Below are 14,753 nucleotides of genomic sequence, written 5' to 3' on the forward strand. Positions count from 1 at the left end.
CAGGGAAGGTTAGGCCCCGCCTCTCTGAGACTGTGCCCAGATCACGCCCCTGCGGGAGTTCTGCCCCTGGATTAGCTTCTTAGTTCCAGATTCTGGGGCGTGAGCTACCCGGCTTGGGCTGGGGACCGTGGCATCGGTTCTAGGATGCGAGAGCCATTTCTTTCTGGGCGGGGGGTGATATCTTCTGGAAGCCGAACCATCCCGTCCAACCATTTGCCCCAAACGGGAAACAGGCCGTGGTCACCTGTCTAGGAAGCTCCGAAGATCTGGCCACGGTGTCCCTCTCAGAAAGACAATTTTCCCCAGCCCGCTGGAAAGATTCCTGGCTATCACTCGTCTGGGGTAACTGAGGACAGGAGCTACGCCAGGCGTGCCGGATAGAGCAGTGGAGAGCACCCCCGCCTGACCTCCTGTCCCCTACGCGGACCCAGACTCGGCGCCGCACATTCCCCCCGATGGTGGGGGGGAACGGCGCAGTCACGCGCGCATCTCTCTCGCGCTCACAAGCGCGCAAGGCTCACGCTCTGCGCCCCGCACACCTGCGCTCCGCCCCTTGGTCCCGGGCGGGCAAGGAGAGAAGGATTTGGGAACCCAGGGTGGCGGCGGAGGCGCCTCCCTTCTCCATTCCCCAGGGCTGGAGTGGTCCGGAGCCTGCCGCGGCTCCCAACCAGTCCGCATTCCCCCTCCATCCTTCCCTCCCCCCGCCTGCCGCGGCACCGGTATCCGCAGCCACAGCCCGGAGCCGGTGAGGCGGTGTAGGGGGGAGGGGGAGGAATCAAGGGATGAACGCCGGGAGGGCGACGGGGGCCCCGAGCCGGACTAGGACGCCCCTGGAGCGGGAACCCGAGCCGGAGTCGGAGCCAGAACAAAACCACCGGTACCGGGTGGGCCAGATGGTCAGGGTGGGAGGAACCTAAAGGGAGAGGAGGGATCTGAGAAACCCGGGAGAGGAGGGGGCTGCAGGAGGCCTGGCTCAGGCCAACGCGGAGGAGGTGCGGACGCTGACTCAGGCGCATTATTTGCGCCCGCTGCCTAAGAATTTTGTCCCATCTCGATCTGCAGTATCCTTGGGAGGGACGGAACCTCGGGGCCAGATAAAAAGGGGGACGCTCTGGGCGTCGGAGAAGTGGGACTCCAGTTGTGTCAGAGGGCTTGCACAGCCACGGTCTGGCCTGCAACCTCAGGAGGTCTTGACTTACTAGCACCTTTGGCCCGGACAGCTCCCTGTGGTTGGGTAAGGGGTGGGGCCGGGCCTGGAGGCATGTCTGTTTCAGATCTCGAGGACCCCATTTGTAACCCTCCCTCATCCCCAGCTGCAGCCCCCTAAACTCAGGAGGCGTCCTGGCCCGCGCTCGCCCCCCAGGGCCTCATGTCGGAACCACAGCCTGACCTGGAGCCGCCCCAACATGGGCTGTACATGCTCTTCCTGCTTGTGCTGGTCTTCTTCCTCATGGGCCTAGTAGGCTTCATGATCTGCCACGTGCTCAAGAAGAAAGGCTACCGGTGCCGCACGTCTAGGGGCTCGGAGCCTGACGATGCCCAGCTCCAGCCACGTGAGTGAGGAGCCTGGAAACCTGGCTCAGTCACCTTTCTCCCTTACCCTTCTCCCCACACCTCTTTCTGCCTTTCTGGCTGAAAGACCCAGGCCAAATCCTGATCAAGCCTGCAGGAAGCCTAGTGATGCATTCTTGAATCAGCAAGTAGAGTGACACCACCCTGAAAGCAATGCTGGAGAAAGCATGGGCAGGAAGGGCTCACTAATGGTAGTATTAGGCTCCTATTTCCTCCCCCCATCTTTTCTGGCCCCTGAAATAATAAAGTCCAGCCATCATGGCAAATAGGTAAATGGATGTCTTGAGAATCAGCCATGGGGGCCATCAGGTCATGTTCCCCCAAAGCTGACTCATTTTCCATTTCCTTGCCAACCTCTTTCATCCTTCAGCTGAGGATGATGACGTGAATGAGGACACGGTAGAGAGGATTGTTCGCTGCATCATCCAAAATGAAGGTGGGTGTAGGCTGACCCAATGCTCCTTCCCACCCCGACTCTTGCCCTGACCTCCCCCTCCACTGACTCCCTCTTTTCCTTCTCCCCTCAGCCAATGCTGAGGCCTTGAAGGAGATGCTGGGGGACAGTGAAGGAGAAGGGACAGTGCAGCTCTCCAGGTGAGCTGGAAACAAGGGCCAGCATGACTTAGCTTGCCTTGGAGAGTACCCTCTCCTCCAGCACAGTCTTCTCCCAGTATCACTGTGTTTGGGTTTGGGGGAGGGAAAGCTTGCTAACTTATAGGAAAAAAAAAATTTATAGAAATTCCAAGTCCTTCAAACCATGTTTTCCATCTAGATATCACAAGCCTAACAACATTCACATCTAGGGCCACTCTTTTGATTTAAGCATTGCCCTCTTTTTAGCAAACAGGGCCACAAGGAAAAACACATAGTCACTCATAACTTAATATTAAATTTATTAGAAAAAATAATGTTAGGACCTGGGAAAAGTGGGGTTTGGGGAGTATGAAAAGCATGCTGAAAGAACCAGAGGAAATGGGACAAGAAGGGGAATAGAAATATCATTTTTGCTCTCCTCCCCCTACTGTCCAGCGTGGATGCCACCTCCAGCATACAGGATGGAGCTCCCTCCCATCACCACACAGTGCATCTGGGCTCCGCAGCCCCTTGCATCCACTGCAGCCGCAACAAGAGGCCCCCACTTGTTCGTCAGGGAAGGTCCAAGGAAGGAAAAAGCCGCCCCCGACCTGGAGAGACCACTGTGTTCTCTGTGGGCAGGTGGGGACAGAGTGCCCCAGGGAAAGGGAGGTTGAGGTGGGGGCCCCAATGATCAGGTACCTGACCCCAAGTTGCCCTAGCTCTTTCCTGCTGGATTTGGAGCTGCAGCAGGGTTCAGGCTGCATGGTGTGTCCCACAATCTGAGAAGACCTCTTCCACCCTAGGCCAAAGGGAAGTGGCCATAAAACCTAGAATGTCTGTGGTCAGAGGAGAATGCCAGGCAGCCTCTTGAGTTGTGGTCCTAAGCCTCAGTATTCTCTCCCCTCCCAGGTTCCGGGTGACACACATTGAGAAGCGTTATGGGCTGCATGAGCATCGTGATGGTTCCCCCACGGACAGAAGCTGGGGCTCTGGTGGGGGGCAGGACCCAGGAGGTGGTCAGGGGTCTGGTGGAAGGCTACCCAGGACAGGGATGCCTGTCATTGAGAGGCTGCCCCCTGAGGAGCCACAACCCCAGTCATTAGCCAGGCCCCCAGTGCAGAATGGAGGACTCAAGGACAACAGCCTAGTGCCTTGTGCACTTGAGGGGAACTCTGGGGCCTCTGCAGAACCAACACTGGGGGCCAGAGGGAGGATCCTGAGCCCAAGTCCAAGGCTGCCCAGTCAAGAGGCAAATGGACAGCAAAGCAAACCAGACACCTCAGATCACCAGGTATGAAGACACATCCAGGGCTGCACTGGGCTCAGTTTTATTGCCCCTTACTCTGGAGAGCAATGATATGAATCACCTCCTGTTCCCATTGTTGATGTCTCCCCTTTCTCTCAGGTGTCTCCACCACAGGGAGCAGGGGGTATGTGAGGTGAGTTTGAACCCCAAATTAGATAATCTTGTCCTCCCACCCCTTACCTAAATTACTTAGCCCAACATCTCCTGAAACTCCAGGGTGAGCTCTAGGCTAAGCCTGTGCTTGCTACAAATTCTTTGGCTGGTGGTGGGGAGTGGGTATGTGCTCCAGAGAACAGGGAAGGATGGGCTGCCCCTGGGGAAAAGCTAGGACACAGCTTAAACAGGAAGCAACTCTTCCCCTTCCTCTTCTCCAAGCCTCATTCTTCATTGTGCTGATGGACCACCAGCTGGCAGGGTCAGGGAGTAGGTGGGCATGAAGGCCCTCCCCTTCACTGGACAGCACTGCTCCCAGTTGAGGGACCAGCTCTACTTTCACCTGGAGTTGCACGGTCTCAGGCTGAGGGAACTTGGGAACAAGTCCCTCCACTTGTGGACCCTCGGTTTCCTTCCCTTCCCCTACCTGCCGACAGGCTGCCTAGCCTGCCTTCCCCAACACCTCGCTCCATATTGATAGAGCGTGGCAGCTGGGACCAGGTTCCTGCCTTTGGGGGGGGGGCCGAAAGCAATAGCACCTTAGGCTTCCTGCCCTCTTGGCAAAAGAGGTCCAGGCCCTGGCTTGGCCTTCGTGCCCTTTATTCACTGTCAATAAATCCGCTCAGACCATTACAGCTGCTTCGCATACTGGCTCCTTCTGACTCCCAAGGCTAGCTCCTGTCCCGACTCCAACCCAAGTGACCCTGGCATCCAAAGTGGGGTGGGCTACAGAGCCAGGGTGGATATGAGATGGACCAGAGCCGGTCAGGACTTCGGGAATGAGATTTAGCCCCGAGATTTCAGGGTATTTCACCACCGTAGAGATAGGGCAATGGCAGACAAAGGGGTACTTACAGCCCTAAAGATGGCAGGAGGACAATTGGAGAAATGGATTCTTGCCCCAAAAATGGGGAGAGGGGAAGTTTCTAACCCTGAAGATGAAAGTAGATGTGGGAAAAATTCCAGCTTTTGGCTGTGTGGCTGTGGATCATTGAGGGGTGGTCTCTGACATCATGGAGATAGGGCAGCATCATCGCTTGGGGGCAGTGATACCCCAGCTTCAAGTGAGGGAATCTGGATGGCCAGGATCTGGAGCTTTAGCCGGCGGGGGAGGTGGCGGACGCATCTGTGGGAAATGCACAGTTAGTTCTTCTCCAGAGTCCTCTCTCAGTAGTTTCCCTGTCCATTCCCTCAGCCTAGTAGACAACACAAGACCAGCTGGAATGAACCCTGTGCACACAGTCCCCTCCAAGGCAGGGCCCCTTACCGGCCTGAGTCGAGGTGCCATCAAGTCTAAGGGTCCAGAGCTGTCCAGAGCTTTATCTGGAAACAAGAACCATAGTCAGTCTTCAGGTTTTGTTCAATGCTACATTTCTAGCACTTAGGATAATAGCACTCTATAAGTATTTGCTGAATTAATAAATAGTCACCAACCTGAGCTGTAAAATCCATCAATTCATTTATTCTCAACAAATATTTATTTGGCAGCTGCTATATAATCATCTCTGGTCAAGGTACCAAAGAATGGAAGGTGGGATACACAGCTCTGCCCACCTCCCAGTGCTCTTAGATACCCAGTCATGAAACATGAACAAACACAATGAATGTCTAAGTGTTAAGTAATTCAACGTGAACTAAAGGTATTAGAGATGGCAGTGATTTCAGGGGATCAGGGACAGTGGCTATGAAGGAAGTGTTAAGTTCCAGAAGGTTTTAGAAAAGGTGAGCATTCCAAGAGGCAAAAGGAAGGGGTTGGGGTGGAGACCAGAGGTGTGCTCAATGGTAGAGTGCTTGCCTAGCATTCACAGGTGCCTGGGATTAATCCCCAACACCACAAAAAATAAAAAAGAATGTCAAGAGGAAAAAGGATGACAGCAAAGTTAGGTATTTTCAGGGTTCAAGACAACTAAGAACAAAGGCATTTTTGGAAGAACACAGAGAATATGGCTTATTTTTTAAAATAATAATAATGATAAAATCGCTACTATTTATACATTTATTATGTGCCAAGCACAATGCTGTATACTCTACAGGCATCTTTTCTAACTCTTAAATAAAGTAGTACCTGTCTCTTCACTTTTTAAAGCACATCAACCAAGTGCCATACAAGTTAAACCTCCCATCTCAAGTTATACACTAGGAAGTGACAGCAAGGTTTGAACTAGGCCAGCCTGGCTCCAAAGCCCATGCTCTTCTCCCCGTCACTTATTTGGCAGCTGCTATATGATCATCTCTGGTCAAGGTACCAAAGAATGGAAGGTGGGTGCACTGAAGGCACACAGGAGTAGAGTATGAACAGAGTCCAAGATTCCTCCTTTTCATTTCTTATTCTCCCAGAGCTTTCAATTTCCTTTACTTACCTCCAGGCAGGACAGGTGCAGAGGGTCCATCCAAGGCAGAGGTGGGTGCAGGTGGGGAGAAACTGGGAGGAGAAGGGGATGGCAGTGTCTGGAGGTAGGGTGGGCATGAGTTATTCCTTGCATGTGAGAAGGCTTCACCAATTATTCCTCTCATCCCACTTTCAATTCCTGTCCTCTCACTTTCCAATACAGAAAATGGCCAAATGCTTGTATTTAGGTAGGGGTTATAAGTGATGTCTATTTCAACAGTCAATATGTACTGAACACTTACTATGTCTATGTGTTCTGCTAGCACTGCACATACCTTAATTCATTCTATCCTCACCACCCCATGAGGTAGGCATTTTTATGACTCATGTTAGAAGTGAGATTCGGATTGGGCCATCTGTCAAAAGTTCATGGAGTTAGTGGCATAGTGCTGGCTAGAACCCAAGTCTCTTGACTCCCAATCATATTCTTCTTTGCTGTCTTATGGCAATATTTAAGCATCTCCAGTGTGCCATGGTGCTAAGGGCTTTACATTTATTATCTCTAGTCATGATAGTGAGCCTGCTAAAGCAGGTATTATTATCTCCATTTTAAACATGCAGAAACTAGCTCAGAGAGGTTAAGTCACTGTCCAAGGTCATGTAATAGAAAATTTGAACTCAGGTCTATCCACCACTAAAGTTCTCCAAACTCCTATGAGAAGTGATTTCCCTTTTCTCTGTCTGCTCAGGAGAGATGGGAAGGCCCAAACTACCATAGGAGGTAAAACTGGGAAGAAGCTGAGGCATTAATATGAATATGGTGCCTTCTTAGAGTGAGGATCTACCCAGAGGTAGCTGGGAGCCAAGGAGACTGAATTCTCACCTGTTCAGGATCACAGAGTTCAGGTGGCCCTGGAGGACCAAGCAGCTCCTCCACCAGCAGGGAGGGAAAGACTCCAACATGGCCCCCAAATTCTCCCCTCCAGAAGCCATCATCTACTCCATCTTGGGCCCGGGGTAACAGGCGGATGAGTGCCCCTTCTGGGAAGCTCAGCTCCTCTTCACTCTGTCCCGTGTAGCTATATAGTGCGCGGGCGAGGAATGCTGTAGAAGCCCAGGAGAGATAGTAAGAGAAGGAAATGGGTGGCAGTACCCTAGGACCATGACATCCTAGGACCATAACCACCCAATAATTCATATTCATACCCCGGACCCCAGGCCCAGATTTTGTCTTTCTTACCTGTGGGCTCTACACCCAAGGGAATATCACTGTCACGGCCACTCACGGGAAGGGAGAGATCCGGGAAGTTGAGATACCGCTCAGGGACAAAGCCCACCTCACCATGCTGGTTCCGAGCCTGCTCACCCAGCAATGTGAACAAGTATCAGATTTGTTTCGGCAGTCCATGGCCCTGGCTGTCCTCTACTTACGTTTCTAGCTTGCCTGGGTAGATACTTGTAAACCAAAGAGAGGTCCTCCCACTGTCCCCAACCCATGATCAGAACCCAGGGTCCCATACGTACCTTGACCCATTCATCAGCATCTCCCTCCTCTATGACCTCCAGCCACTCACCCTCCGTGATGGTCAGCTCATCCTCATGCCCTGCCTAAGCCCCACAAGGAAGGATTCAGGATTTAGCTGTCCTTTATGGTTACCCATATGAAGTTCCCACTCCCATTCATACCTGATAGCCAAACACCACATGTGCAGGGCAGGGGAAAGGCCTGGTGGCTAGGGCCGGTGGGGCAGGCTCCTCAAAGAGCTCCCCTGCCTCCTCGCATTCATCAAAGTCAGAAAGTTCAGCATCCTCAGCCTGGAGAGGGGCAGAGGACAGACATCATTATGGGGCCCTCTTCTCCATCCTACCTCAAAAGGACACCAGGGGTCCTCCTCCAAGATAGTACCCCTGAACCAATCATCATAGCTCACAACCAAAATCACACAGAGCCGGATGATACTAAATAATAGCAGAGCTAAAGCAACTAAGTGCTTAAAAGTATACCCAGTACATGTTAACTATCTCATGTATATCCTTTCACTTAATCTTCATAATTTGCATAACCATTAACCTCTTTTTATTTTTAAAGAAAATGAGGCCCAGAAAAGTCATTTTCTAAGATTATACAGCTAGGGAGTGGAGTGGCTGATACCCAAACCATTTATAGAATACTTCCAGAAGTATTTTTTTTTAATGAGGGGTTTTTAAAAATATTTTTTTAGTTGTCAGTGTACCTTTATTTTATTTATATGTGGTGCTGAGAATCGAACCCAGTGCCTCACACATGCTAGGCAAGTGCTCTACCACCGTGCTATAACCCCAGCCCAAACCTGAGTTTTTTGTTTTGTTTTGTTTTGGTAGTGGGATTGAACCCAGGGGTACTTTACCACTGAGTTATATCCCCAGCCCTTTTTATTTTTTGAGATAGGTTTTCACTGTGTTGCTGAGGCTATCCTTAAACTTGTGATCCTCCTGCCTCAGCCTCCTGAGTAGCTGGGATTACAGATGTGTGCTGCTGTGCCTGGCTAGAACCTGAGTTCTTAACCATCATTTTATCCTCATAATAAATGTTTATTGAGGATTCTGTATGCCAAAAATCATGCAAAGACTTATATAAATGGTCTCATTTAAGCTGCACAATGGCCCTCTGAGTTAAGTGCCATTGTCATCCCATTTTAGAGGGCCTGCCTTCCAGTGGGGAACTTTACCCTCCTGGGTATGTGCAGCTAGGATTGGGGAGGAGCTCACCATTGGGGAGAGGTCTCTCTGGGACAGCCGAGCCTCACTGAGCCGTCGCTCCTGCTCCACCTCATCCTGGGCCTGGGTCATGGCTGGCTTCAGCCAGTGCTGCACATCCAGGCCAGCCCCCTGCAGCAGGGCTAGCCGGGCAGCCCCCTTCACCTGGCTCACCTGGCACGAAGTGGAAGAGAGTAGAGCCTGGCCAATTATGTCTACCTTCTGCCACCTTACCTCCCCCTCCCCATCAGAAAGAGGAATGGAGGGGGTGTTGCTGAGGAGATAGAATCTTAGTGGCTCTAAGCCTAGGGCTATGCCTCACCTGTGCCCGACGGATGCTGTCCCTCACTTCCTGTAGTCGCTGTTCTATGCCTGGGGCCTCACGCTCTGGAGCCTGCTGCCGCCTCTGCTCCAGTCGCTGCAGTACCTGGTGGGGAAGAGAGAAGTGGGTGGTGATGCTGTGGGCCATAACTTACTCTGGGCCTGGTTCCTTGCTAGTTTCATTATTCGCATTGTTTCATTTAATCTTCCCTGGAGGTGGGTGCTAGTTTTGGCCCCACTGTAGTGATGAGGAAACTGAAATCCAGAGAGGTGAAGTCATTCATTCCCTTACCCAGGATTACAAAACTCAGAAGCAACAGAAGGGAATTTGAACCCAGGTCAGCCTTGCTCTAAACACTGCTCTTAATTACTGAGTTATATTGTTATGTTAAAGTGCCCTTCCTTCCCATCCTGTCTGCAGTCCCATGACAACCCCAGTGTCTCTAGGATCCCCATCTTTAGCAATTCATGCTCACCCACAACATCTGCAACCCCCACCTCACCCAATGCCCATGGTGTTGGATCTTGTAGTCTCGGGCAGCTCGGCTTGTCCAGCGCTGGATCTCTTTCTCTAGGCCACAGTCCCCAGCCATACCTCCTGTTCCCCTCTCTAGGGCACACACCTGAATGGGACAGGGGTGATGTGAGGAATACCTGAGATCATCCTTCTCTCCAGTTTCCTCTTTTTACCTCTCTTTATCTTGAACTCGAAGGAAATGGACAAAGGTGAGGGCACACATCTGTGTCTGTGAACACTGGTATGCATTTGTATAGACAGAAACACACAGAGTCCCAGGAACGAGATCCAAGTTGAGGGATATGTAGAAGAAAAAGGAAGTGAAGTGACTGAATGGTGAAATGGAATGTGTTTTTATGTCCTGGCGAAAGGGAGGTGATCTGGTATTCTGAGTTAATAGTTGCTGAGTTAGTACCAGGACAAGAATAATGAGACAGGAGGCCTAAACCAGTCTCATTATATTTGGCTTGGTTTCAACCCGAAGGGAAGTCTCACCTGATCAGCCCCTGCTGGCTGAAATTGCTGAGGCGGGGTAGGGGAAAAGACTCCAGGCTCCTGAAGAAACAGCTTCACATCCTGCTCCCAGTTTACCTGGGGGTGGGAAAAGACATGGTGGCCCACTCACTGGCCCCCTCTTCAATTCTGTCCCCAGCACCTCTTAGAAGGAGAAGGTCAAAGTGAGAAGAAAAGGGACAGATATTCAATAGGAAGGTCTGTACTGAGAGAGAAGAATTAAAAGGACCTCTAAGGGAGCTCTCACAGCTCCTAACCCTCACCTGGGAGGTGGCCTGCCCTGCAAGGCGGGCATGCTCCAAGACCATCTCTGCAGCTTCCAGCTCAGTACGGCTCAGTAAGTTCAGAGGGTCCCTCAAGTGTTCTGACAACTCGCTGACCAGGGCCTGGAGAGAACCCCAAGATACTTTTCCCTCAGACCTCTACTACAGAGCAAAAGCTCACTGTCCAGGTTTGGGTGGAGGGTGGACATGAGGGATGGGAAAGAGAGGAGTAAGACATTATTTCTGCTTCTAATTATAGGCTCTCGTGTATGTATACCACTTACCAATTTATTTATTTTTTTGTGGTGTTAGGGATTAAATCCTGAACAATTGTATCCACCCTCTGCCTTCTCACTTCCTCCTCCCCATCAGAAAGAGGAGTAGAGGGGATGTTGTCTGAGAAGACAGGATGTCAGTGGCTATGCTGGGCCAGTACCCTACCACTGAGCTATACCCACAGCTCCACTTAACAGTTTAAAAACCACTTTCACATCCATTCTCTTCCTTGAACCTCATTAGTGTCACAAGGTGGGCAGAACTAGGGTTAACCTTGATGAGAATATGAGGTTCAAAGAAGTTAAGTATCCTATGTGATATGCAGCCAGAAGCCAAGTATGTGTCTTCTACCCTCTTTAAGCAGGCTAGGTCCTTGGCACCAGCCAGCCTCATAGGGAGTGGAAGCACAGGGATCCTCCCTACTTGCTGAGGGATAGGGGTGATCTGGGTAAGGACTGGCCTTGAGCAGAGCTGGCAGTTCCTCCTGGTAGTAGTGGTCAAGGTGGGCATTGGTGGCCACCAAGTTGAGCAGGTACTCATTGCGGGCTGCTCTCAGCTGCTGGGAGTACTGGACTGATTGGGCCGACAGCTAGGAGGGGAAAATTTGTGTCAACAGAGAGCCCTGGATCCAAGGCCAACCTAGAATCCAGATCCAGAATGAATTCTTACATTATTGAAGATATACTGTTTGCCTGGTACTATACTAAAAATTTCACATACAACTCCTGCTCAAAATCCGTAATGGTTTCTACATACATCTAAAATAAAATCCAAACTTCCCTATAGTGATCTACTATAGAGTAATAGACCAACATGAGTTGGCCCTGTAACCTCTCTGACCTCTTTTTAACTGCTGTCCCCTTACAGGGCTCCAGGCACACTGGTCTTCTCTCAGTTCCTTGAGCACACATCAGGACCTTTCCATTCACCATTCCCTCTCTCTGGAATGTTCTCCCTCTAGATCTTTCATGGCTGGCCCCTTCTTGACACTCGGGCCACTTGTTCAAAGAGGACTTCTCTCTAAATCTCACCCATTTTTTACCCTTCATCAGAGCAACTTGTTTTATTTCCATCTTCATCTGATTATTTGTTTATATACTATGTCTCCCTCGACCAGGCTGTGAGGGCAGGAACTCCACGGTCATGTTCCTCACTGTATCCCTAGAGGGTAGAACAGTGCCTAGTGCACAGAAGTCCTCAATAAACACATATTAAAGGAGTCAAAAAGAAGGGATTATTCCCATTGTGCAGATGAAGAAAATAAGGCTCAGAGAAATAAGTAAGTTAATCTTGGTCAACCACCTAAGAAGTAGAGGAGCCTGGATCTCACCAGGCTCTTATGCTTATGATACTGGATTCCATACCACTAGGTCCCTCTGCCCCCACTCAGGTCCTCATCCCCCAGACCTTAGAACTTAGTTTCTGGAGACTGGTCCGAGAGTGGAAGATCCCATGGTCACTTCGGTTCAGCCTGCGCAAGTATGGAACAGAAATAGGTATCAGACCCAGCTTTGATGCCCTGACTCTACCCCATACCTCCCCATACCCCAACTTTTGGCCTACTAACTGTTCATGAGCCCACCTGGCCTGGACATCAGCTGCTTTCTCCTGTGCCAAAGCCCATACACGCTCCCGTTGCCCATACAGCTTCCGACTTCGGCTCAGTTCCCGGACAGACTGCAGCACCTCTGCCTGCGCCCTCTGCAGACTCTCTGTTCCCTAGTGGCATGGACACAGAAAATCTTGACCCAGACTACCTCCAATGCCGAGCCAGCTCTTCCTTCACCCCATCCACTGAGCCATACCTTCCTAAGCACCTGCTCCTTGGCACTCCGCCCTGTGCCCCCCGCTAGGTCACGGTATCGATCAGACGCCTGGAGCCGGGTTTGGCCCCCAGCCACGGTGGCATCCAGCAAGCAGCGCCAGGCACCAAACACTGTCCTGCCCCTCCCCAGAGAAGGTCTGTGTTGAAGAGGGGAGCACTCCACAGCTTCATCAGACCCCCCACCAACACCATGAGAGTCAGAGTATTTTCCTTCCCCCATTTGTCTGGGAGCCCATCAATCGATCAGCCCATTAGCTCAGTCACAGGATCACTCCTGCCCTCCGCCCCCACCCACAGTGTCCTTGCTGGGTCAGCTCCTCTCCTGCTGCTGTGTCAGCTCTACCTGCAGCTCACGTGCCCTCCCCCCTCACTAGGCCTTCATCCCCACAGGTCTCTAAGGCTAAGCTCCCCATCACTTTTTGGTCCCTGCAGCCTTCCCCCTCCATTAGACCCACCTGCTGTCCATGTCCCCACTGCGTTGCCCTTCCCTCTTCAGGAATGGCCCAGCCAGTTTCTGGAGTGCCTGGTGAGAAAGCCATCACAGGCGCAGTTTTTTCGAAGACCCACCCCAACTGGGAGAATACAGAACCAGAGTATAATAATACCATTCTTGGATACACAATATGTGTCACTTGTTTTGCCAACTGCCTTACATTTATTACCTTATTTAATCCTTACAACAACCCTACCCAAAGGTAAGGTATTATTGTTATTCCCATTTTACAGAGAAGAAAACTGAGACCAAGAAATGTAAAATAACTTGTCCAAGGTCACACAACTAGTAAGTAGCACATCGGAGATTTGATACAAGTCTTCCTGACTCTAGGCATTTCTTTTTGAGCACAGTAAGGGAGGGACATTGCTGTTGGTGTAAAGGAGGCTAAAACAAGAGGGAAAGTCCAAGGAAGAGTCCCATACCTGCCCATACTCCCGTTCAATGGCTGCCCTCTGCTTGCTGTAAGATCTGTGGAGATTGGGGGTGGGGTAAAGGGGATTGTTTCCTCCTGTTTTACCACCCTCAATCCTCTCCTCTGCCTGAGCAAGAGAAAAAGGGGAGCCATCCCATAGTGTGGCTAGACCCAGAGGGAATAAGACGGAAGAGAGAGAGTCCTTGAGATCACCTCGGGCAGCTGCAACACAGGCAGCCTCATTGCTCAGAGCCCCAGGATCTTCCCACCCCTGGAGAACCATCTGTGGGCTTGGAGATGAGGACTGACAAGGGCCTGGGTATGGTGTTTGCCAGCTTTCCAACAGGTCTGGAAGAGGGAGGGGATTCTGCCCTAAGCTTGATTGTAGGCCATGGGTAGAGTGAGTGATGTGGTGTCAAAGGGTTTGAAGGAGGGTCCCTGTTTATCTCTTGTATCTGGAGAGGCAGGCCTAGGTTGAGGGCCTAGGTTGGAGAGCTCTTAGTCCCTGCCCCTCTCCCCGACCCAGCAAAAGTATGTTGGGGGAGGAGAGGTACGCGCTGTAGCAAAGGTAGGGGTAAGTAAAAAAGAGGGCTCAGGGGCTACCTGATGTCCTCCAGCAGATCGGCCTCCTTCTGCTGCCGGGTCTGAAGGATGCTCAGTTGCTCCAGAAAGCGAAGCTTCACCTCCTGGGCGGGCTTAACCTGTAGGATTAAGGGGAAGTTGAAGACCCCAGGCGTGGGGACCTAAAAAACACTTCGCACAGGGAGCGGCGAGGGGGCGGGGCCGGGGAGGGGCTGAGCTGTTTCCTTGGTTACTTCTGGGCTGGGTTCTGACCCCTTCCCACTCCCGGTCTTCTACCTGGGGTCAGTTATCCCCGGGACTCCCTCCGCTCCCCCAGACCGCCAGAAGTCCCCATTCCCGGGCCAATCTCACTTTTCGGGGCGGCGGCTGCATCTCTACTCTGGTTAGGACAGCCAGCGACTCGACTCCGGAACTCGACAAAGACCCGCCCACGGCGAGGCCCCGCCCCAGATCTGGCCCAGCTCCGCCCTCGCTCCGCCTACGCCTTGTCCGGCTGCGCGCAGGGCACGGAAGCTCGTGGGGGCCGCGGAGTGGCTGAACCTCTGTTGTTGCTGCGAATACTCCGGAAGGGTCCGGGCCGCGGGGCTGACGCTGCGTCCGCTGGGCTGTAGGGAGAACCCCGGGTTTCTGAGTCAAGACGCCTGGGTTTTATTTCAAGTGTAGCCACTGATTCAGCCTGTAATTATTTCTAGTCATTCATTTACATACGCATATCACCAGTCCCCGTGGTAAGGGTGAGGAATGGCGAGGAACTCAATAGGTGACCAGGGAAACTGAGTCATTGACACCTGAGCGAAGATATGTCTGACAAGGGAGACAGGGCTGGTCCCAGACCTTTTCCTAATTCCCGCTAAACTGGAAAAGCCAGCGAGAGCA

The 14,753-nt window shown here is 51.8% G+C and overlaps 2 protein-coding genes across 7 annotated transcripts; one reads left to right on the forward strand and one right to left on the reverse strand.

Moving 5' to 3' along the window:
• Window positions 1-15: 15 nt before the first annotated feature.
• On the forward strand, window positions 16-4,240 carry Rell2 (RELT like 2). Of its 3 annotated transcripts, none has more exons than XM_048811705.1 (8): window positions 16-884; window positions 1,314-1,553; window positions 1,943-2,008; window positions 2,100-2,166; window positions 2,602-2,787; window positions 3,058-3,439; window positions 3,554-3,587; window positions 3,830-4,240. In XM_048811705.1, exons 2-7 carry the CDS (start codon window positions 1,370-1,372, stop codon window positions 3,584-3,586), a joined length of 918 nt encoding a protein of 305 aa, XP_048667662.1. In that variant the 5' UTR covers window positions 16-884; window positions 1,314-1,369; the 3' UTR covers window position 3,587; window positions 3,830-4,240. The 3 variants fall into 3 exon arrangements, with proteins under 3 accessions (XP_048667662.1, XP_048667663.1, XP_048667661.1); XM_048811706.1 differs by having other exon boundaries at window positions 16-745; XM_048811704.1 differs by having other exon boundaries at window positions 17-877.
• Window positions 3,461-14,383, reverse strand: Fchsd1 (FCH and double SH3 domains 1). 4 transcript variants are annotated; one of them, XR_007350597.1, is made up of 20 exons: window positions 14,229-14,383; window positions 13,899-13,996; window positions 13,306-13,351; window positions 12,843-12,910; window positions 12,368-12,503; window positions 12,145-12,281; window positions 11,970-12,033; window positions 11,023-11,151; window positions 10,287-10,409; window positions 10,006-10,101; window positions 9,497-9,616; window positions 8,995-9,099; window positions 8,685-8,846; window positions 7,623-7,751; window positions 7,461-7,544; window positions 7,177-7,294; window positions 6,820-7,040; window positions 5,968-6,029; window positions 4,875-4,930; window positions 3,461-4,733 (listed from the first exon to the last, which is right to left on the reverse strand). XR_007350597.1 is itself a non-coding variant. In XM_015485523.2 (20 exons), the coding sequence occupies exons 1-20, from the start codon at window positions 14,247-14,249 to the stop codon at window positions 4,668-4,670; spliced, it is 2,067 nt and encodes a 688-aa protein (XP_015341009.1). In that variant the 5' UTR covers window positions 14,250-14,383; the 3' UTR covers window positions 3,461-4,667. The 4 variants fall into 4 exon arrangements, 3 of the variants coding, with proteins under 3 accessions (XP_015341009.1, XP_048667658.1, XP_048667659.1); XM_015485523.2 differs by having other exon boundaries at window positions 5,968-6,055; XM_048811701.1 differs by lacking the exon at window positions 5,968-6,029.
• Between the last annotated feature and the right edge of the window lie 370 nt (window positions 14,384-14,753).

Source organism: Marmota marmota, unplaced genomic scaffold (assembly GCF_001458135.2).
Source record: "Marmota marmota marmota unplaced genomic scaffold, marMar, whole genome shotgun sequence".
In the NCBI taxonomy this organism is placed as follows: domain Eukaryota; kingdom Metazoa; phylum Chordata; class Mammalia; order Rodentia; family Sciuridae; genus Marmota; species Marmota marmota.